A 21,939-nucleotide genomic window follows, 5' to 3' on the forward strand; every position below is an offset into this window, starting at 1 on the left:
GCCGCGGTTGCCATGGCAACCCCGCCCTCCGCCCGCCAGGGGGCGCCGCCGCTGCGCGCGCTCCCATAACCCCCCGCGGCCGCGCGCTGCCCGCCTCTTCCCCGCCTCCATCATGGCGGTGAGTGCCGGAGCCGCGGGCCGGGACCGGGCCGGGCCGTCTTCATCCGCTGCCATCCGCGCTCGCTGGGGCTCGGCCCGTGCGGGCGGGAGCGCGGAAGGCTGGCGGGAGCGCGGAAGGCTGGCGGGAGAGGCACGGGGGTGGGATGGGCGCGGAGGAGCCGGTGGGACGCTATGAGGGAGCGGCTGTGGGAACAGGCCGCGGCCCGCCCTATGGCGGCGGTGCTCGGGAAGGGACCGCGACACCGGGACTGAGGCCCGGCGGGGAGCGGGGCGCGGTGTCCGGCTGCGGAAACCTTTCTCCGGACCCCTGGCGAACCGTCCTGGGGCTGCCGGGGCGAGCGGCGAGCCCTGCCCAGGGAATCCCCGGTTACCCTCGGTGTGGTCTCTCCGCAGCAAGACCAAGGTGAGAAGGAGAACCCGATGCGGGAGCTGCGGATCCGCAAACTCTGCCTCAACATCTGCGTCGGGGAGAGCGGGGATCGGCTCACCCGCGCCGCCAAAGTGCTGGAGCAGCTCACGGGGCAGACCCCCGTCTTCTCCAAAGGTGAGGAACTGTGGAGGAGCCCTGGTTGTTTTCTCGGTTGTTTTTCTTCCTTTCCCGTGGGTGCGGTGGCAGCGCGGTTCGCATGAAAGGGCTCCTTGGCAGAGCCGGTGTCGGGAGAGCTGCTGGAGATTGGGGGGGTTTCATTATTTAGGGATTCGTGCATGTTTATGTCATTTGAGTTATGTCTCCAAACTCAAACTATGCTCTGCCAACATCCCTTAAAACGGAATGTGGGGCTGCCTTAGTTCTTTTTAATTCCCTTGAGTTTATGGCGTGTTGAGAAGCTTTGAATCCCCGGGTGGGAATTCTCTGGCTGTGATCTGAGTTTAACTATTGCTGCCTACAGCCCGATACACGGTGAGATCCTTTGGGATCAGGAGAAATGAGAAAATCGCTGTTCATTGCACGGTTCGCGGGGCCAAAGCAGAGGAGATTCTGGAGAAGGGGTTGAAGGTGAGGATTTTGGGCTGGATCTTTGGTTTGTGGAAAAATGGAACCTTTCCATTCTGACTGAATGTGTGCTCTGAAATGCTGCAGCTGATCTAGGTGCAGGTCAGATCCATGGGATGAAGTGTTCACACTGTTAATCTGGGTGTTGTTTGATCCTTATTTAAGAACTAATCGGTGCAGCAGCTGATTTTGTTTCGTGTTCTGTCTTTGCTGCTGGAATTTAGGACCAAGCTGGGGGAGTAAAATTTTTGGGATAAGGACTCAATAACTTGTGAAGAAGTTTGGGGTCTGGTAGCAGTGGGCAGGAGTTTTGATTCTGCTTCCAGTCAGGAACAAAATAGTGACCAAGAACCAACGTTTCAGGTGCGAGAATACGAGTTGAGAAAAAACAACTTCTCAGACACTGGGAACTTTGGCTTTGGAATCCAGGAACACATTGATCTGGGCATTAAATACGATCCCAGTATCGGGATCTACGGCCTGGATTTCTATGTGGTGAGTATTCCCTGTTTTCTGGGCTTGTGGGAAAGCTCCAGAAGGAGCCTAGAGCAAGCCCTGGCTCCCATGGACTAGCTGCCAAGTGCTGGAAGATAGATTTGGATTTTGCTGACATTTTTCTAATCTGAGATTCCCAGAGCTGCCATAAAATCCTTGATTTATGACAAATCCCACAAAGCCTCTTCAGAAACAAACTCTGTTGTTTTGACAACAACTCCTGGGGATATCATTGGGCTGGGTTTGGGGAAGGAGAGTGCAGCAAGGCATCACTGATGAGGACATTTCCCTCTTGGAAAAATGTTTAAGAAAGCAGTAAATGCCAGGATGAAGCAGTGCTGTTTGCCTCCTCCTGCAGGTGCTGGGCAGGCCGGGATTCAGCATTGCTGACAAGAAACGCAGGACTGGCAACATCGGGGCCAAGCACAGGATTGGGAAGGAGGAAGCCATGCGCTGGTTCCAGCAAAAGGTACATCTTTATTTTTGTATCCCAGGAGTTTCCTAGCAAGGAACAGCAAAATTCCTCATGGAAAGGCTGGAGCAAATCACTGGGCAGATCTTGATGAGGGCTTGAATAGTAGATTTTTACTGTCCCAGAGTAGTAGAAGGTGCTGCTACTAAATAGAAATGTTAGAGCAGGAATGCTGTTTGTGCTTTTTTGTGCTGAACTGAAAGAGCTGCTCTTGGCAGGAGAGCCGGGAGGAATTACCAGCTCTTGTAGAAATGACTCTCAGTTTTTGGAGGAGCTGCATGTTTGGGGATCATGAGTGAGGAGGCAGGGTTAGGATTTGTTGGTCTGACAGAGCTCCAGGCTCAGCTGCCACGCTTGGAGGATGGAGATATCTGCAATTAAAACAAATTCTTGGGGTTATCTGTCCATATAATAAATAACAGGATAATGAACGGGAGCTGCTGAGAGCTGGGTTGGAAATCTCAAGAGGTGGGGACTGCTGATAGTTTCTTGGGGGGTTTTTGATAGAAAGTGTGGACAGACTGTCCTAGACCTACACAAGTCACACCCTGATCTTGCCTGATGGTGATTTCTCACTTTGGTTCTTTTTCTTTCTTTGTGTTTCTTTCACAGTATGATGGCATCATCCTTCCTGGTAAATGAGCGGTCCCTGTTACCAGAGAAGTAAATAAATTTTTCTTACCCCTAACTTGTGTTGTGAGTTTTGTGGGAAGCTGATGGAAGCGATGGTCCTTCTTTTCCACTATTACAGTTTGGCTGAATTCTTTATTTTCTCCTTTTTGTTTTCCCCAATCCATGCTGCAATCCAGTGCTGCAGGCTGGGGAGAAAAGCTCTCTGTCCTGCTTCTGTGCCTGCATTCCCTGCTTAGGCTTCGAGATGGAGGCAGCTCAGGGGACAATTTCCTAGCTCCCAAAGTTTGCAGTGACCCCAGACATCAGCGTGCCTCCTTACCCAGCTGTCCCACACTCTCGAGCTGCGTGTCCTTCCCTTGCTGCTGGCAAAAGCCATGTGGAACTCAGCTCTTTACGTGCTGCTTGCTGCCGAGGCCACAGAGCTGGACCTGGAGCCCAGGGATGGTGGGAGTGTGATGGTGCAGCACGAGACACCCACCATGGCCTCGGGGAGTTCCTCACCCTCAGCCCGCTCGTTGAGGTCGGGGTTGTAGCACTGGATGCAGTTCTGATACCTCTTCCTGCTCTCATTCCAGCCTCCCTCCATCTCTCAGACAGCCCCAGGCTGTGCCCAGCCCAGGCTGCTCCCTCCAGCTGTCCAAGCCTTGTAGCAGCACACGGAGCTGGAGTGGGTGTGCCTGATGTAGCCACAGCTGGCCGTGGATGATGGTGGAGGCGTCTCCAGGGCGGCCTTGCTGTGCCAGCTGGTGGTGGTGGGGATGTAGCACTCAGAAGCCAGCGGGCACTGGGTGTTGTGCCCTCCCACAGTGTAGGGGAGCCCGTCACAGGTGCTCAGGCTGAAGTGGGATCTCCTGTGCTCCATGCTGGCCAGGTGTTGAAGTGTGGGTCGTACCTGGGGGAGGAAGGGCAGGCCAGTGAGGAGAAGGGGGGCTGCCAGACACATCTGCCTTCAGAAGAGGTGACTCGTGCTCTGGATGTGCCTCTGTCTTCTCCAGGAGTGAGAAAACACCTGGACAGGCAGTGCAGGTGGAGACAGGTGCTGCACAGCACTAAATCCTACCTGTGACTGCTGCTGCTCTCACCCTCTGGACAGCCCAGCATTGCTCCTGCCCCCACGAGCTCCAGCCTGCCCTGGAAACGCTGACTGCTGATCTGAGGTGTCCCAGAGCACTGTCACTGTCCCTTCTGCTGAGTCCTGGCAGGTGGAAGAGGAGCAGGGACAGAATGAGAAGCCACCAGTTCCCTGTGTGCCCAGGAGATGGCAGAGGGAACTGCTGTGTCCCAGAGCCATGCTGCAGGGACCACAGGCCAGCCTGGGACAGGTGGATGAACTGCAGGCCAGAAACAAAGCAGACCTGCCAGTGACTCCCTGAAACCTCAGAGCAGGAGGAGGATGATGGTTCCTGAGTGAGCAGGTGAGGAAGGGCTGGCCTCAAGATGTGCCAAGGATGTTGGCTGTGCTCTGTCAGGTGGCAGAGCCGCTGGGAAGTTCAGAGGGGTGAAGAGCCTTGCAATGGGGACACAGGTGCCTTTCTGCTCCTTAAGATGTTCAGAAAAGGAAAGGGAAAACTTCCACTGAATCAAAATTACCTGGGTCAGGTCTAGAGAAGGATGGGAACTGTTCCCCAAGCCCTTGCACACCTCTGTGAGAAAGTGCCATGACTGCAGGAGGGGATTCTCAACAAAACCAGTGCCAGGACCTTTCCTGTATTACAAAGGACTGAGGATTTTGGGTGGCTGCTCTGGGGAACTGGGAGCACCCACTGGTCCTGGGGTGACAGCAGGGTGTGCTTCACCTGACTCAGGCACAGCTTTTGAATATTCCCAAATCCCATTTGAACCTCCAGTCTGAAACTCAGCAGTGACCTCACCTCCTCCGAGGGAGCTGGGAGCAGCCAGTAGATGAGGGAACAAATCTGGCCAGAAATAGCTGTTACTGCTCTGTCTCACATGTCTGGGGCTGTTTATTGCACTTGGACACAAAGATCAGGTTTCTTGGAACTGAGTAATCAGCTCATATTTAGCACCAGGAGGGATGGGGGGAATTAGGAGACTTCAGCAAAAAAATGGAGAAGGGAAAAGTTGAGTAAAAGTCTGTCAAGAAAGAGGATTCCAGGTTGGGCTGGAGTGGGAAAGTGGCAGTGCCAGCACAGCCAAGCTCAGAGGAGAGAGCAGAGATGACTCAGAAGCCACAGGGATTCAGGAGCAAAGTCCCAGGCACTTGAGCCATCCCTGGAATTGTGGTGTTTCATGGGGCTACCCCAATTTACACCACTGAGAGCTCGTCTATCACAGTGTCACATCCTGGAGCAGGCCCCAAGTGCTGCTCTCTCCCTGAGTTTGGATGTGAAACAGTTTCTGACACCAGCTCAGGACTGGGAGAAGGAACTGGGATTTGCCCTTTCACAGCAACAACGCTTGGATGTTGCATTTTATCCAGACTCATCAGAAAAATTTGCAGTTTCAGCTTTTTGGCTGGATCTGAAATGAAGATACAGGTTAAATATTGGAATTTCCTAGGAAAATAAAATCTTTTTTCCAGGCCTTCTCTCCAGATCCCTCAGACTTACCTCTCCCTAAGATACAGCACTGCCAGAGCCTCCTTGCAGCCAAGAAGGAAATTGTTCTGGGGTAAAACAGATCTTCAAACTGCAGCACACTTCACACAAGTACAAGGAAAGTTTTGGATTGATGTCCCTGGGATCCTGGACAGAAGATCAGTCTGTCCTCTCTGAGCACCTTTGACAGATTCCCAACTCAAAGCACAGCACATGTTAGATTTATTCCAAAGTCTGGCTGTGGGAGGGCACAGCAACCTTTGCTACCTGCACTTAATTTAAAATGGGACATTATTGCTGCTCCTCATTGAAATGTCACTGCAGTGACCTGAAAGGGGTATTTTTTTTATACAGATTAATCCTGTCTGCTGGGTTAATCTAGGGAGCATGAGTGATTTGAAGAGATTTCAAAGGGCCCAGACAGAATGGAGGGAAGACATCAAGGGAAGCTTTTATTCTGGCTGTTTAAATTTCCCTTAAAAGACAATCACTGTCCTCACATCCTTTCAGTGCTGCTAATCTCAGCCCTGATTACTGAGCCAACAGCAGATCAGTGTAACAGTGCCTTCAGAAAGTTGTGTCAGGCTTATTTTCTTTAATACTGAACCAGAGTGCCTCTCCTTTTCCTGCAGGTGGGTTCAAACAGATTCTGAGTCACAGCCAGCTCCCAGCCAGCCTGGAAAACTACCTGGGCACTGCAGCTCCAGGCACTCTTTTGCTGCTAATAACTCCTCCAGCCCTGTTTTAGAAAGCAACAAAGGCTTTTTTTTTTCCCCATTTTCCATTATTCAGCAGTTCCTGGCCCCACACAAAGTCTCTGCTGATCCTGCCAGGTGTGTCCTGGCTCTCTGTGACTCACCCACAGGCTGGGGCTGATCTTACCTTGCTCTCAGACAGGTTTGTCCAGGAGGAAGCTCTGTCCAGTGGCAGGATTTGCAGGTTGAGGCACAGAGACCCTCAACTTTCCCCACACAACACCCTCCTCCCTCCTCTCCCAGCCAGCTGACTGCTCTTATCACTTCTACACTTACAGCAGGCTTTTGGGGTGGTGTGAGGTCAGCCACCCTCACCGAGTCACAGGGACACGGAATGGGCTGGACTGAGGTCCAGACTGAGACCTGGAATGGGCTGGACTGAGGTCAGACTGAGACCTGGAATGGGCTGGACTTGGGTCCAGACTGAGACCTGGAAAGGGCTGGACTGAGGTCCAGACTGAGACCTGGAATGGGCTGGACTCGGGTCCAGACTGAGACCTGGAACAGGCTGGACTGAGGTCAGACTGAGACCTGGAATGGGCTGGACTCAGATCCAGACTGAGACCTGGAATGGGCTGGACTTGGGTCCAGACTGAGACCTGGAAAGGGCTGGACTTGGGTCCAGACTGAGACCTGGAAAGGGCTGGACTCAGGTCCAGACTGAGACCTGGAAAGGGCTGGACTCGGGTCCAGACTGAGACCTGGAAAGGGCTGGACTCGGGTCCAGACTGAGACCTGGAATGGGCTGGACTCAGATCCAGACTGAGACCTGGAATGGGCTGGACTTGGGTCCAGACTGAGACCTGGAAAGGGCTGGACTCGGGTCCAGACTGAGACCTGGAAAGGGCTGGACTCAGGTCCAGACTGAGACCTGGAAAGGGCTGGACTCGGGTCCAGACTGAGACCTGGAAAGGGCTGGACTCGGGTCCAGACTCAGCTGAGACACAGCACTGCAAGAACGTACTCAATCCCAAAGAAAAGCAGCCATTGGGAGGCAACAGGAACAGGTCTGGAGTGACATTGCCTCAGGAAAAAAAAACCTGTTCAGTTCTGGGCTTCTCAAGGAGCTGCTGGAGTGGGTCTAAAAGAGAGAAAAAAGATCACTAAAGGACTGGGGCATCTCTCTGGTGAAGAGAGACTGCGGGAGCTGGGCCTGGTCAGTCTGGAGAAGGGAAAGGTTGAGAGGGGATCCCATCAATCCATAAAATGTCTCCAAGGGGTGTCAGAGGACAGTGACAGACTCTGTTCAGGGACAGGACAATGAGCAATGTGCATCAACTAAACCACGAGTTCCACCTTAACACGAGGAAAAGCTTTCCATGAGGGCGGCAGCGCTCTGTAACAGCTGCCTAGGGAGGGTGTCGAGTCTCCCTCTGTGGGGACATCCCAAACCCACCTGGATGCGTTGTCACCTATCCAGGCGACACTACCTTGACAGGGGGTTGGACAGGACATCTCCAGAGGTCCCTTCCAGCTGCAGCTCCCCTGGGATTCCGTGACAGCCCATCCTGAGGGCGGAGCTGACACGACCCTGCCAGCACTCAAGATGGCGCCGCCCTCTGCCCGCACCCGCCATGGCCGAGGCCGCGTTGCGCCGCTTCCGCTTCCTGCCCGCAGCCAAGATGGCGGCGGCGGCGGGGCAGCGCCGTGGGCCCGGCGGCCGCTGAAGCCGCTTCCGCCGCCGCCGGCTCTCCAGCAGTAAAAATGGCGGAGTCGGTGCTGGAAGTTGTGGGCCGGCTCCAGGCGCGGCTGGCGGGCAGCGCCGAGCCCAAGAAGGTGATGGGGGCTGCCTCAGCCCGCCGGGGTGCCGGCGGTGGGGACGGGGCTCGGGAGCGCGCGGGGCAGGGCCTCCCTCCGCCGGGGCTTCCCCTGCGTGGAGTTCCGTGCCCGGCCGGGGCCGCGGGGTGAGACGTGCGGGCTGCCCGGGGCTTGTCCCCGGCTCGCAGGCCTTGGGGGTCCCGTGGCGGAGGGCGGCTGTCCTTTGTGGGGTCCCCCCGTGGCAGCGGTGGGCGGGAGTCCCTTTTTCGGGTGCCCCCGTGGCGGGCTCGGGGTGGCGGCAGGGCTTCCACGGCCGGTCCCGCCGCCGCACCGGCAGGCAGGGCTCCCTTTCGGGGTCCCCCTGGGCAGACGGGCAGCGGAGAACTGGCCGGAAGAGTCTTGCCCTGGTGACGTGTTGGGTGGCGGAGCAGGGTGAGCCCACGCAGGGAGGCACCGCCGCGGGGCTGGGGGGACACACGGCTCCGCTCCGGAGCTGCCTCCTTCCCTCCGGCTTTCGGGGACTTGCTTGGCTCTTCTTGCCCCTCTCCACCAGGGAATTTGCCCGCTGACAAAACGTTCTGCCCGCAGCAGCTGCCGTGGAGCGGCTGCTGTGCTGCCCCGAGCTGTCTTGGGCTCGCTGTGTTCGGTGACAGTGGCTGTCCTGCTGGGCACCAGCGTTCAGAGCTGGCTTTTCTAGTAAAATTTGGAATTACGGTTGAATTTGGGCGTGCTGTTACTCTGTTCAAAGGGGGAGCATCTGTTGAGAGTATTGACACGTGTTCAGTTCACGTTTTGTGTAATTCAGGTGAAAGAGGAGGCAGGCAGGGCTGTGCAGCTGCTCTGTGCTGGGCTGTTTCACTGAAACAAACACCTGCAGAACTCGCTTCCCAAGATCTCCCAGCACCCAGGAACAGGAGAGGATGCTCGAGTGCTGACCCTTTGAAATGGGAGCCTCTGTAGGAGCTCCAGCCTGGCTGGGGGTGCTGCGATGGGATCTGGTTACTCTTCTCACCCTCTCAGCCAGGACCAGAGCAGGGTTTAACTGGTGGAGCCCCAAATGGAGCTGAGGGACTGCCAAGGACTCAGTTCCAGGGAGTCTGAGCTTCGTGGTGCCGAGACCATGGGCAAGACATCAAATATTGTCTCACAGAGAATTAGTGCTGCTGTTCCCCGACCCTTGTGTGAGCTCGGGGCAAGAAGTGCTGGTGTGTTTCTGGAGCACTGCAGTCCCGGGGCAGTGTTTGCACAGCCCGACTCTTTCTCCAGTGACCTCGTGGTGCCAAGTCATTTCTTGCTCTGTTGATCCTGGGTGGTTTTGCAAGGGCAGGCAGAGGAGGTAAAGCAGGGTAATGACTTGAAAACCTCTTTTCTTCCCCAGCAGAAAGGCCCTGTGACCTATATTCTTTATTTCTGATACTTTTCCAGCTGTATCCTCGGAAGCATTAGTGGTTTAAAGCCTGAATTTAGTTGCCATTGCATTGTCTTGATAGGTCTTGTGAGCACCTTCCCGTTGAAGGAATTCGATCCTGTCAGCAGGACAAATCCATGATATCCCTGGGTACTACCCATTTTCACTTTTCTTGCCTGATCCTTTCAAAATATTTTAGCAGGAATGTGAAAGAATAATATTTGCCCAGTGTCGTGTACAAACTCACTGCCTTGCTGAAGGGTGTAAAGTGTTGTTATTACTGGTTTTGGGTGAAAATTGGGCTGCTGGCACGGAACAGTGTGAGTGAAATCTTGGACAGTGCTGTCATGGGTTGGAAAGAGTCCTTTTTTTCCCAGCAGAGGAGGTACAAGCTCTGCTCCATGGCTATGGGAAGAAAGAGGAGAAGGAAAACATGAGCAAGAGCATCTTCACTGAGGCAAAGCAGCCGGGCTGTGCTGGAGCAATTTGACTTTAGTGTGTGTTTTTAGTGTCAGTCTGGCTGCCTGCTTTCAAGAAAGAAAATAATCCACCCATGTTCAACAGAACTTGATTGGAGCTGGAACTCAGGGAAGGTTTTATGGGATTGACTGAAGCCCTGCCCTGTGCTGGGGTGTTTTAGAAGAGCTTTGTCGTGTGTGTCTCACAAGACACGAGCCTGGTGTTTCCTGCCTCCCACCTGATCACCTTTTCCTCCCAGGGTTTGTATGATCCTGGTTATTTCCAAGATGAGCTGCCAGATTTAGAATCCCAGGATTGTTACAGGTTGGAAAAGACCTCCAGGATCGAGACCAACCTTTGGTTGAACCCTTCCATATCAACTGAGCTCCGCATTGAGTTATTTCTTGAACACATCCAGGGATGGGGACTCCACCACCTCCTTCCAATACCTGACCACCTTTCTGTGAAGAAATTCCTCCTGTTGTCCAGAATTCTTCCTGATGACCCTTTAAGTCTCAGTGGGATGAACTCCATCAACTTGTTTCTAAAAGAAATAAAGTTTATTTTAAGCCCCACTGCATCGAAGTTGTCTCACTTGGTGCATCTCATGGACCTGTGTTCCACGGAGGAACCAACTGTGGAATAACTCAGCTCCTCGTGAGACGTGTTCTGGATCAAGTGCGTGTCTCCTCTGCTCTCCAGCCACACTGAGAACAGCATTCCCATTGAGAACAGCACCTCTCTTCCTGGAATTCAGCCCTGAAGGCAACAAATAACTAAAGAGCAAACAGAACTGTGGGAGATGCTACAGTGGGGTGTAGCTAGAAAATATTTGGGAGGATTTAGGGATACCAGGACGAGTTCTCCTTGGTTCTTACTCTCATAGTGGCATTTTGTAAGCTCTGAAAAAAACCTTTCTAGGAATTCAGCTAGCTCACAGAGATGCTGTTGCTTTAATATTTTCCTGGTTTTGTCTTTTTCAATCTAGTATAAAACTCCTTCCTTCTTTCCCTTCCTGTCCCCTTTGCACAGGCAAGTCCAAACTCCTTTATTACCAATCCCAGAAGGATTTTGGCCTTCCCAGAGGGATCCTGACCCCTGAACTGTGGCAGGCAGTCCTGGGAAAGGCAGCAGAGTAGGACTGTCTGCTGCTTTTGGTTTGATGGCTTCGGTTGCCAGTGCACTTGTTGAGCAGCTGTGCTGGCAAGGCAACAGCAGCCACTCTTGGTATCAGTGTTTCACTCTTCTAAACCAAGAAAACCGAAACCTTCTGTCACAGTTATTAGATCCTAAATATAAAAAAAATACAAAGGAGTGGTTTCTAGTGAACAGAAATTGTGGTTTTGCTTAAGTCAGAGCAACCCTTCTCTGGGTGTCGAGGAGTGCTTCCCCTCTGAGAGCAAGAGCGCTCCTCAAAGAAGTTAAAGGAACTCATTTCCCTCCAGAGAAGGAAACCTGCAAACCTGTCTGACCCTTGCACGGTGGCCCTGGGGGTGACTGGGTGCCAGCTTAGGCTGACAGTGCTGATTTGAGCACGAGCAGAGTGCTTTAAAGAGAAGATCTTCTGGATCATGGGCAGCCCTTTGTATGGCATATAGCATAGGAGTGCTGAGCACAGCCTGGGCTGTATAGGGGCCATAATAATGGGAATGCTGATGAGGCTGGACTGTGGCTATAGCTGAGCTCTGGGAAATGATGTGAGGGGCAACGGTGCTGTCAGATGTGTCCTACCATGCAGTGTAGCTACAGAGCCAGCAGACATCATGGTGAGGCCATGTCCCAAACCACCTGGGTGGCAGAGGTATGGGAACATCCCCTTCACTTAGAATCCCACAATCATTAGGGTTGGAAAAGATGATAAAGTCCAATGTGTGACCGATCCCCATCTTATCAACCAGCCCAGAGCCCCATGTCTGGTCAATCCTTCAGCACCTCCCTGGACAGTCCATTCCCATGCCTGGCCACCCTTTCCTGAAGAAATTTCTCCTGATGTCCAACCTGAACCTCCCCTGGCGCAGCTTGAGGCTGTTTCTTGCTGCCTTCAGCTCCTCAGTGGAGAGGGCTCCTTGTTCCACCCTCTCCCATGGAAAAAACACTTCTCTGGTGTTTGTGAAGGGAAGGGGAAAGAGTGGAGCAAGAGGGAGGGAATTTGGAAGGGATCAGGTGCTGTTTTAGCAGCTGATTGAAGAGAGCCCGTGGGCAGCGGGGACACCGGTTCCCCTCTTAGGTCTTTAGCAGCATCTAGAAATCTTCCTTCCTCTTTTATTTTGGTTTGCTCCCACCCCTCTTGCCAAGGGGTAATTCCACCATCACCTTTTGAGTCACAGGCTTCCAAGTCCTTTCTTCCTCTTGCTGTGTGTTTCTGTTCCCAGTGCTTTAAGCCAGATTTAAGCTGCAGTCCTGTGTGAAGCAAATGTTAATATTTGAGTGTGCTATGAGACTTTCAGGTGGGTTCTTGTGGGCAGAGACAAGATTTTTTTGCAGTTGGCCCTCGTGTCCAGCTTCCCAGGAGCTTTTTGTGGAGCGAGACAGCAGCTGTCAGCCACTTGGATCTTCCTAACAAGCTCTCAGGCAGTGCAGCATTTCCTTCCTCCCGGTCTGTGGTCCTGTGTGACAACTCTGAACATTTCTCCTGTTGTCTCCACAGCTGCTGAAGAGTCTGAAGAGGCTGTCAGAGTTACCCATCACTGTTGACATTCTCGTGGTAAGAGCTGTGAAATCTCTGGGGCTTTTCATGGTGTCTGTGGAGTCCCAGGGAGGGCTGTTTTCCATGGAAGTGCTGCTTTCCCTGGAACAGGGTGTGTTTCCCTGGCCACCTGCTACAGCCCAGTGACATGGGTGCGATTGTGATAAGGTTCTGGAAGTGCCAGGCATGGGGAAGGAGCGTGCCAGGGCAGGTGGGAAGCCATGAAGGACAGTCTGTCACGCTCAGTTCTCCCAAAAGCTTAACACCTGACTGGGATGTGAGAGTTGGAGCAGATCCCAGCAATAACAAATCAGCAGGAAATGAGGAAGTGCTAATCCTTACAGTTTTTAATGGCTTCTGTCTTCAAACTTGCCAGCTCTCATGGTAAATACTGACTTGGGTTATTAATACAAATAATTAGTGTTTGACTAAGGTAGAATTAACTCTTTGGTGTACATGTAGTGAGTGATACAAAGCAGCTGAAAACAGAATAAAAGTGATATCTTTGCTGTGAGATCAAGGAACTTTCTCCCTCTCAGCAGTAGGGAGTGTGTTCTTTTCATTGACTCTTTAGGGAGTTTAGCAGGGGTGAGAATTCCTGTTTTGCTAAGATGGATTTGTGCTTCTCTCCTGAAGGAGACAGGAGTTGGGAAGACTGTGAACAGCCTGAGGAAACATGAGCTCGTGGGAGACTTTGCCAAGGACCTTGTGGCCAGGTGGAAGAAGCTGGTGCCGGTGGCCCAGGAGGTGGAGCGGTGAGTGAGCCCCATGGATGAGCTTTGGGAATGTTTTTTTTCAGTGGATATTTCAAACCTCTCTGGCCAAGGCTCTGGAAATACTTGTAAAACCAATATGCAATCTCTGCCTGGGGGTTTTGCCTTGTTTTGGCAGAAACTTCCTGCCTTTGCTGGCTCTGGAGTGTTGGGATGATGACAGCTGCAGTTTCATGTGGAAGTTGGGGCCAGCTTTCAAGAATTGGCAGTTTGATGAAGAGATTAACAGGAGATGCCTTAATAAAGCAAAAGATGCAATCTGCTTGCTTGCCATTTTATGTTCTGAAGACAGGAAGTTCTAGGCCCAAGTAATTTGAAAGAATGCTTTTATGAGCCAGAATCCTATGGAAACTGGAAGTTATTGCTAGCAGGCATGTGTCAGTAACAAAGCTGTGTTGAACCCAGCAGAGATCAAATAGATTTGAGTGATAAAAGGCCCAGTTATTAATGGGAATTTAAAGGAGTCATATTCCCACGTGTTGAGCTGGGGGACTGGGGGACATTTCCCACAGCATCACACAGCCAGGAGTGTGTAGGCAAGGAGAAAGTTCTGTCTCTAGTCCTAATAAAAGTGCTTTGTCAGTCCTTGCACTAGAAATGCAGTTTTTAAATCCCTGATTGTTGATGTTCCTTAGAGATTTAGTGGGATTTTTGCCACAAAGCTACCAAATACAACCTTGGTCTTCTGTGAGAGGTGTTCCAGTCCAGGGAATGGCTCTTTTCATTCATGTTGGCCAGTATTAATCTAAGTCTTTTTGATTTCTTCTCCCTTCAGAAATAACCTGGACTCTGAAGAGCGTGACTACGAGAGGAGCAGCTCAAGCAAAAGGCATCAGGAATCCTCCCTAAGAGAGGATGAGGAGGCTGACCAGGATTACTCAGAACCCTTCCAGCCATCTTGCAGCCAGTCCTATAGCCCAGATCATAGGGAAAAGAAATCCAAAAGGCATCCTAGGCCTGAGAGAGCCCATGAGACTTACGGCTACAGCAGCCACCAAGGGAAGGGCTGGGGCAGATCCTCCCCGGTGCTCTCCTCAGACCAGGAGTACTCAGACTGTGGACAAGCTGTGTCACCCGAGCCCAGTGAGAGCCCCCAGGATGTGGACACAGACCCTTACGCCTCCGAGGAGCAGGAAGAGCCAGCACTATTCCATCGGAAAGCCAGTAAAGGCCACAGCTTCCAGGAGAAGCTCGGGGCAGGCCGGGAGCGCAGCTCCAGCGATTTCTGCGACAAAGGGAACGCGAGTCGGAGCAAAGAGCACAAATCCTCGCACAAGAAGCAGCGACTCGATGACAGAGGGGATGACAGGACCTCTGCCTTCAGCCCAGAGAGGTTGCACAAAAGCTCTTTTAAAGAGCAGCTCCGAGAATCCCCCGTGGCAGCAGCTGGCAAGGAGAAGCAGAGGACTTCAGAGGGCACCAAAAAAGAGAAGAATCGGGAAAGCGGCGCCTCCAGGAAGGAGAAGTCGCACTCGTTGCTGCACTCAGAGGAACCTTTGGACAACCATGTCAAGAAGCAAAAGCATCGGGACTCTGAGAAGAGCAAATTGGAAAAGTCCAAGCAGAGCCTGGAGAGCTCTAACTCAGAGAAACGGAAAGCTGAGAGTGACTCGGGCAATAGGATCAAGGAAAAGGGGGGTTCTGGGAGCTTAAAGTCTTCGGAGGGGAAGCGCAAAATCTCCGATGTGGAGAAAAAATCTGTGGGTTTTTCCTCAAATTCTGGGGAGGGGGAAGCAGAGGATGAGTTTGAACAACCTACAATGTCGTTTGAGTCATATCTCAGCTATGACCAGCCCCAGAAAAAGAAAAAGAAAGTGGTCAAATCCTCGGCTGGGTCAGCTGGGGACAAAGACCGAGGGCACAGCAAACAGAATGGATCCAAAGCCAGCACCAACAGCTCGAGCTCCAGTCAGAAAAGTCCAAGCCACAAAAGAACAAGTGAGAAAAAGGCAGAGAAGAAACCCCCAGAGCCTCCTAAACCAAAGAGGGTAAGGTTTGGTGAGAAAGCAGAGGATCTGTGGATGTGAGCTTAGAATCCAGCCCAGTTTGCAGTGCATCTCCTGCTAACGAGGTTCTCATGTCTCCCCTCTCAAGTATTTGTGCTTCTCTAAAATTGACCTCTTTTAGTGTGCAGAAATGGGAGAACTGGTGGTACAAGGCAGCTCATTCCAGAAGACAAACCTTCTTTTGTGAAAGCCTGGAAAATGAGCAATATTTCTGTACAGATCCTTTGTCACATGGGTGGCAGGGTTTGGTGTCTAAATAGGGACTAAATGTAAAAAAAAATCATTACTGTTTCATCTTTTTACTCAACTTTTAAACACTTGGCTCTTGACAAAGTGGTTTTTATAAGGTTTAACAGCATTTTAAATCCTGCTTTGCCATTCATTCTAATAAGTGCTTCATAAAACTCCATATCAAAGTTTTAAGTTCTCCTCAGTTTCTGAGGTTCCCTTTCTCCTCCATCAGTGCAAAGTTTTTTTGCAGGAAGAGGAGAAAATGAGTGTTTGAGATCAAGGAAATGCTTCTGCTTGTCCTGAATAGGATAAAAACAGGGATGGCTCTTTCTGGAAGGTGCTGAACGATTCAGATCCCAAATTTTGGCTTCTTCCTATTGGCAGCCACCCCCTGAGGTTGTTGCCTTGTGCAAACTGAGCAGCACTGAGTGGTTTATTCAAAATCTGCAAAAAAACCCCACAGCTGAGTGCTGTTTGTACACTGGTGGAATGTCACATGTATTCCTGTCTTATTCCATGTCCATCCTCTCCTTCCAGATAATTTTAGATGTGGTTCCGACGTTACCAGACATCCCCCTGCCCCCCATCCAGGCCAATTATCGTCCTCTTCCCTCAATTGAGTCCATCACCTGCTCCCAGACAAAAAGGAAAGGTATGTTGGGCAAGGAAATGGGTTTGGAATGAGCCAGATTGTGGGAGAGAGCAGGAGGGGATGCTGGCTGGGTTCAGTTCTTTCTGTTGGGGTCTGCCAAGGGCAGAGGTTTCAGACAAAAAAGCAGCTCCATCAGAAATGAGAATAATCCTTCACTGACGCTTCTTTGGGGCTTGGGCTTTGACCTTGCCCTTCCTGAGCTTCCTCTGCAGTGTCTTGGAGAAGACTTTGCCCTTTGGGTCACTTCTGGGTGACTCCAAATTTGTGCCTCCTGTGCTGTTTATCAGGCCAGTCTCTTTCTTTTCTCTGCCCCCTCCTCACTCCAAGCGTTTCCCCCCACAGCAGTGTCCTCGCCAGTGGAGGAGAGCGAAGCGGGTTTCACAGGCCGACGGTTGAATTCCAAAATGCAGGTGTACTCTGGCTCCAAAACTGCCTACCTCCCAAAGATGATGTCCCTGTACCAGCAGTGTATCAGAGTCCTCAGTAACAACATCGACTGTAAGTACTTTTCCTTGTCTCAGAGTCACTGAAATTTTGGCAGCTTGTTGGTACAGACCCCAGCAGTTCCCCCTTGTTACAAATATGGGATAAATCCCACTGGAATTCCAGGTGCTGCAGGGATCAGCACCCACAATGCTGTCAAGCACTGGAAATTGTGGCAAATGGAGCTTGCACAGATATTTCTTAACTTGGAAATATTGGTGCCTGAGGTTCCTTTCTCCTCCCCTCATCCTGTCTGGTGTTGTGCAACGCTGCAGTTCTTTCACTGTGTCTCAAGGTGTTAAGCCCTTTCTTTGGCAAGGAAGGAGCAGGATAATTAATACCCTGTTCTTCTTGCTTCTCTCTAGCAATCTATGAAGTGGGTGGTGTCCCTTTCTCCGTGCTGGAGCCGGTGTTGGAGAGGTGCACCCCAGAGCAGCTGTATCGCATCGAGGAATGCAACCATGTGAGTGCCTTGGCCTGGGAGAAGGGATGTGATGTGCAGGGCTGTCCTCAGCTGCAACAGCAGAATAGCAAATTCAGATTTTCTCATTGCAAGACGTGGCTTTTGCTAGCCCTGAGTTCCTGGCTTTGCTGCACACAGGCCCTGCTGGAATTCCAGTGGCACTGAGCTGGTGCCAAGGGAAAGGGGACAGGAGGAGTCAGGAGGGATCCCAGCTCTGTGTGGGTTTGCTTCAGGTGCTGGTGGAGGACACGGATCAGCTGTGGCACAACCACTGCCTGCGAGACTTCAAGAACGAGAAGCCCGAGGAGTTCGAGTCGTGGCGGGAGATGTACCTGCGGCTGCACGACGCACGCGAGCAGCGCCTGCTCATGCTGGCACGCAACATCGGCTCTGCCCACGCCAACAAACCCAAAGGTGGGGCTCAGAGAGGGCATTTGGGTTTAAAACCAGTCCAGTTTAGGAGCTGCTTAGCTCTGTGTGCTCACCTCTGCTTTGTGGTTTAGTGGTGGCTCGCTCCCATCCATGATGGTGTTGAAGCAGCTCAATATTTTGAGCAGTGATCTGCTCAAAAACTCTGATACTCATCACAGCAGTGATGAGTAGGCTCCTGTTCCATGTGGTTCTCCATGCTGGCATGGAAGAGAACCAGGGTGTGGGGAAACATTCCTGGGTTTTGGGTGAACATAATGAGAACTGCTGAGCTGATCAGTCTCATTTCTCATTGTTAGAGGTTCAGACCTTAGGAAGAAGACTGTCACTATTTCTTTGGAATGGATTGACTGGGGAGAGGTGGCTGAACTGTCAGCAGTAGGACAAGCAGTGAGGAGCCTCCTTTATAGGCAGCTGGATGTAAGTGATGTTTCTGGCCTCTTGCAGGGAGAGTGGCCAAGATGGCATTTGTGAACTCTGCAGCGAAGCCCCCTCGGGACGTACGGAGGAGACAAGAGAAGTTCGGAACTGGAGGCCCTCTTCTGCCAGAGAAGACTAAGTGAGTGTTCCTCTTGCTGCTCAGGTGTCCCCTGAAGCTCAGGAAAGGATACTGTGTGTCTGGGAGCATCTTTTGCAGGGAAATTTGTAACTGTAATCATCTGTTTCCTGCTGGGAAGCGCTGGTTCCACATTGTAGCAGCCCTGCTGTTGTTACAAAGGTGTCTTGTGTCTGGAATTGTGTCAAAACACGGTGAATCCTTTATGGAAACGCCTGTCCTGTGTCTGTTCCAGAATTAAACCAGTCCTGTACACATCCAGCAAAAGCCACGCTCGGGCGAGTGACGAGCAGTCCTACGATGGGCCCAGCACCAGCAGTGCCCACTCGGTCCCATCTTCAGGTAGCACCTTCTCCTCCTACGACCCCAGGAAACCCCCTGTGAAGAGTAAGTACAACCTGCAGCACATCCCTGTGGTCTCTTAGAGCTTCTTCACAAACAGCTGCTGTGGAAGAATCCCAGGCTGTGCAGGAGGGTTGATGTTGGTATCTCCCCTCTCTCTCTGTTCAAACTTGTTGCGTGAGGAGCAGCAAAGGGAAATGCTGATTTACCTGCTCAGAGCTGACTGTAGCAGCCTGTCCTAAATGTACCAGCGAGGCAGAACCTCTGCCTTTCCCCTCCTGCTGCCTGTGTCTGTTTGGAATTGGAGTGCAGCTCTCTGGGGAAGGAAGCAGGGAGGCTTTAACCAGAGAACTGTGTTGGTGCAGTGCAGAAAGCAGCGGCTTCTCCTCAAATCTGTGACCTGAAAACTCTGATGGGCCCTGCTCAAACACTCAAGTCTGCCAGAGCTGTGGATTTCAATTGCTCTCAGCATTTTGTCTATCACTTTTGCTTTCATTCATTTCATTTTTGTTTGATTCAGCAGTGTTTTGTTTTTTCTTTCTCTTTTGCAGAAATTGCACCAATGATGGCAAAGACTATCAAAGCTTTCAAAAACAGGTTCTCTCGGAGATAAGTTTGCAGTGCTGAGCTGGGCCTTTCTCTCTTGGGAAGGAGTGGCACTGAAAGGGGAGAAGGTACCCAAACAGCCCTTCCTTATCTTTGAACTCTTTGGAGGCTGCAGCTGCTGGGAGAAGCTTCGATCTGCACAAGATGACGGCACAGTATTTTATCTTTTATTCTGGTCCCTTTCTCAGTGTCAAGCCCCCCTCTTTTACCCCTTGTCCCCAACATTCTGTTTCTGGCTTTGTCATCCATCGAAAGAAGGGTGTACAGAATCTCCCGACACAGGAAAATGTGAAATCTTGGCACCTGCTGAGAGTGGAAGATCCAGAGACTTATTTACTATTTAACCTCTTAATAAATTATAAAATGGTTTTAATTAATATTTTGCCCCTCTCCCCTGATGTATTATTTATGTTGCTCCCCTCCCAACCCAGTCCTGGGGTCAGCCTTGATGCCTCGAGCTGGAATCCATCTGAGTGGACACTGGGTGTCACAGGAGCCTTTCCTGTCATCTGGTACCTGCTGGGCCCAAAGTCTCACCTGGGGACTCTGGGACAGGTAGGACCAGTGGCCCATCCACCTGTCAGTCCTTTGGCAAGTGCATCCAGCCCTGAGGCTTTGCTCCCTGCTCGTGTGTGTCAATAAAATCTCAGCTCTTGACCTGCTCTGTGCTGTTGCTGTAGATCCTGTACAGGTGCTTTTGTGGTCCTGCAGGGATGCAAAGAGCCTTTGGGGACGTTTCCTCTGCTGCTGTTGTCTTCTGCTGGCTACTGGGAATAAAACTGCCAGGGATTTGGAAGAAGTTTTACTGTGCATCAAGTCAGATTTTAACTTTTTATCTCGAGAGAGACAGGGGACTTTGCAATGGAAATCAGTTTTTAAATATCAGTGAAGGCATCGTTTGCCTCTTTCAGTGGGAAGAAGGAATGCTTTTGTCTTGTTTTCTGTGTGGAATTGCAAAGGATTTGTTTCCAGTTGGGAAGCTGATGCCTAAATCCTGTCTTTTCCCTGTACGTTTTGCTCTGTCCCCTCTTGGGAAAAATCCAAGGATTTTGGTCTTTGAACCCAAAACCACTTGAATGAGGTTGGAGGGAGGTGAGCAACAGAATGTGGCTGTTGTAACCCGTGTGTCCTTCAGAACAGGAGTTCAAAAGGCTCCCTTGGACCTGCTGTGTGAGGAGCTGGAGCTCAGGAAGGAGAAGGTGCTTGATGGGGCTGGTGGGAGTGTCAGGGAGTGCCCTGGAGCTCCCAGAGAGGTCAGAGCCCTGCTGAGGATGTGAGGATGGCAGCTGGGCTCGTGGGGGCCGGAGCTGGACACATCCAGGAACTGTGCTGTGCTGTTGGGAAGCTTTCTGCTTGTGGGGTGTGACAGGGGGAAGGTTTCTGCTTGTGTTTTGTCTGCCCCAAAGGGAACCCCAGGGGTGGTGCAAGCAGAGGACGGGGCTGGGGAGACCCCAGGGCTCATGGCCTCTCTGGGAGGGCTCCAGGGTCCAGCTGGGTCAGAGAGGGGAGGCATTCTCCTGTTCCAAGCCATATTTGCTGCCCTAGGACTTTGCTGTCTGGGTGGAAAAGATGCTGGTAGTGGATGCTGTTGTTGGCAGCTCCTGAGAAGCTCTGCTGCTGGCTTTCTGTGGCTGCCAAATCCCAAACCGGTGGAGCTGTCTGTGTGCACTGACCGGGGGAAACTTTGCTGTGAAGGGTCCTCCCTGGAGGGCTCTAGAAAAATCCCTGTTTTGCTTCTGGTCTGTTTGGTTTTTTTTTTTGTTTCTTTCCTTTTTTTTTCCTCCTCCTTTAAAAGAAACATCTTTCTTTAAAACCATTCTGAACACCTGTCTCCTGTTTATTTGGTCTGTTCTCTGTTTAGTTTGAAATTCTTGGAAAAATGTTCTCAGACTCTCACGTGCTGTAAGTTTGTTACAGTCCCAGATGCTTTAATGTTACTGTGCAGCATTTCAGTGTGTGTTGTGCTGTAAAATAATGGCTCCTTCCTTACTCTCCTGCGTTTTTGCTGTATTTAATTTTGCTGTATTTTTAATTAGATAACAATATATTCTCTTCTGCTGACCGTTGTGCTACTGTTTATTTCTCTCTGTACTTGGGGTAGGGGCAGAGGGGAGGGAAGCAGAGCCTGGTATCATGTTCAGACACGATGGAGCTTTGAGCAAAGCATCTGGGCGATGCCTGAGAACAATTCTGGGCACTGCAAAACTGCCAATTCTTGATATCACAACTGCACACTCAGCTGTGGCTATTGCCCAAGCATTGCTGTTTTGGGGAGATGCTCTTTCCCTCTCACAGCAGCTGCTTTGCTCCAGGCTTTGCCAGCTGTGTCCGTGTTTTGTTGGTGGCATTGCAGGGAGGTGACACTGGTGTGACTCTGCTCTCACAGGGGCGATGCCAACCCCTCGCCCTTCCCTTCCTTTTGCTCGGACACTAAATCCAGCCTGAGGAGAGGGGGGCACCGGCCCTCAGCTGGGAGCAGAGCAGGGATATTCCCCTGAGGGACACACTGTGCAAATTCTGGGATCGAAGTGCTCCTTCCCAGTCTCGGGCTGTGACACTTGCACAGTTGTTCTGTGCTCCACCACACTCTGAAGGATGGAGCAGAGCTGCCTCTTCCCCCTTCCCACCCCATCCCTGTAGGATGAATAACGGGAGGAGGAGGAGGAGGGGGAGTGACTTGGACTTGTATTTGTATTTTGGTCCCAAACTGTGTATATATATATACAATTTTCTATGTTCCCTTTTTTTTTTGTGGTAATTAAGATGAATATTTTAATTAGATAAGTTATATGAAAAAGAGGAGAATCATGTCTCAATAAAAGCCAAACACTGGACTGTGGCTGCTCGTTCTTTCCTGACGCTGATAACGAATGTTAAACACACCATTAGGAAACTCCGTGGCTCCTCGGAGGTGATGCTCCGGTATCCCGCTCCGCTATCCCGGCGGCGGTGCTGCTCCCGTTCCTGCGCTGCTTGGAACAATCCCCACGGATAACACCCCGGAGCCCTTGCGGGAAAGTAGCAGCTTCGCCATTCCCCGGGTGGGGTCAGGGCGGGGCC

General features: G+C 51.6%; 2 protein-coding genes and 1 pseudogene across 4 annotated transcripts; 2 read left to right on the forward strand and 1 right to left on the reverse strand.

The window, feature by feature from the left end:
- The first annotated feature begins 27 nt into the window (after window positions 1–27).
- RPL11 (ribosomal protein L11) lies at window positions 28–2,769 on the forward strand. The gene is made up of 6 exons (XM_086863313.1): window positions 28–118; window positions 514–664; window positions 1,011–1,117; window positions 1,478–1,609; window positions 1,968–2,078; window positions 2,694–2,769. The coding sequence occupies exons 1-6, from the start codon at window positions 113–115 to the stop codon at window positions 2,721–2,723; spliced, it is 537 nt and encodes a 178-aa protein (XP_086719439.1). The 5' UTR covers window positions 28–112; the 3' UTR covers window positions 2,724–2,769.
- A 47-nt stretch (window positions 2,770–2,816) lies between these two features.
- On the reverse strand, window positions 2,817–7,613 carry LOC111939129 (kelch-like protein 31; annotated as a pseudogene). Its single transcript, XR_015279301.1, has 3 exons — window positions 7,424–7,613; window positions 3,775–3,909; window positions 2,817–3,606 (listed from the first exon to the last, which is right to left on the reverse strand). The product of XR_015279301.1 is annotated as a kelch-like protein 31 (transcript).
- ELOA (elongin A) lies at window positions 7,594–21,713 on the forward strand. Of its 2 annotated transcripts, none has more exons than XM_086863299.1 (11): window positions 7,594–7,803; window positions 12,300–12,356; window positions 12,975–13,093; window positions 13,887–15,099; window positions 15,886–16,000; window positions 16,343–16,498; window positions 16,849–16,946; window positions 17,180–17,360; window positions 17,823–17,934; window positions 18,167–18,318; window positions 18,825–21,713. In XM_086863299.1, exons 1-11 carry the CDS (start codon window positions 7,732–7,734, stop codon window positions 18,884–18,886), a joined length of 2,337 nt encoding a protein of 778 aa, XP_086719425.1. In that variant the 5' UTR covers window positions 7,594–7,731; the 3' UTR covers window positions 18,887–21,713. The 2 variants fall into 2 exon arrangements, with proteins under 2 accessions (XP_086719425.1, XP_086719424.1); XM_086863298.1 differs by having other exon boundaries at window positions 7,603–7,803; window positions 16,346–16,498.
- The last annotated feature ends 226 nt before the right edge of the window (window positions 21,714–21,939 follow it).

Source organism: Cyanistes caeruleus, chromosome 26 (assembly GCF_971803275.1).
Source record: "Cyanistes caeruleus chromosome 26, bCyaCae1.hap1.1, whole genome shotgun sequence".
NCBI lineage: Eukaryota > Metazoa > Chordata > Aves > Passeriformes > Paridae > Cyanistes > Cyanistes caeruleus.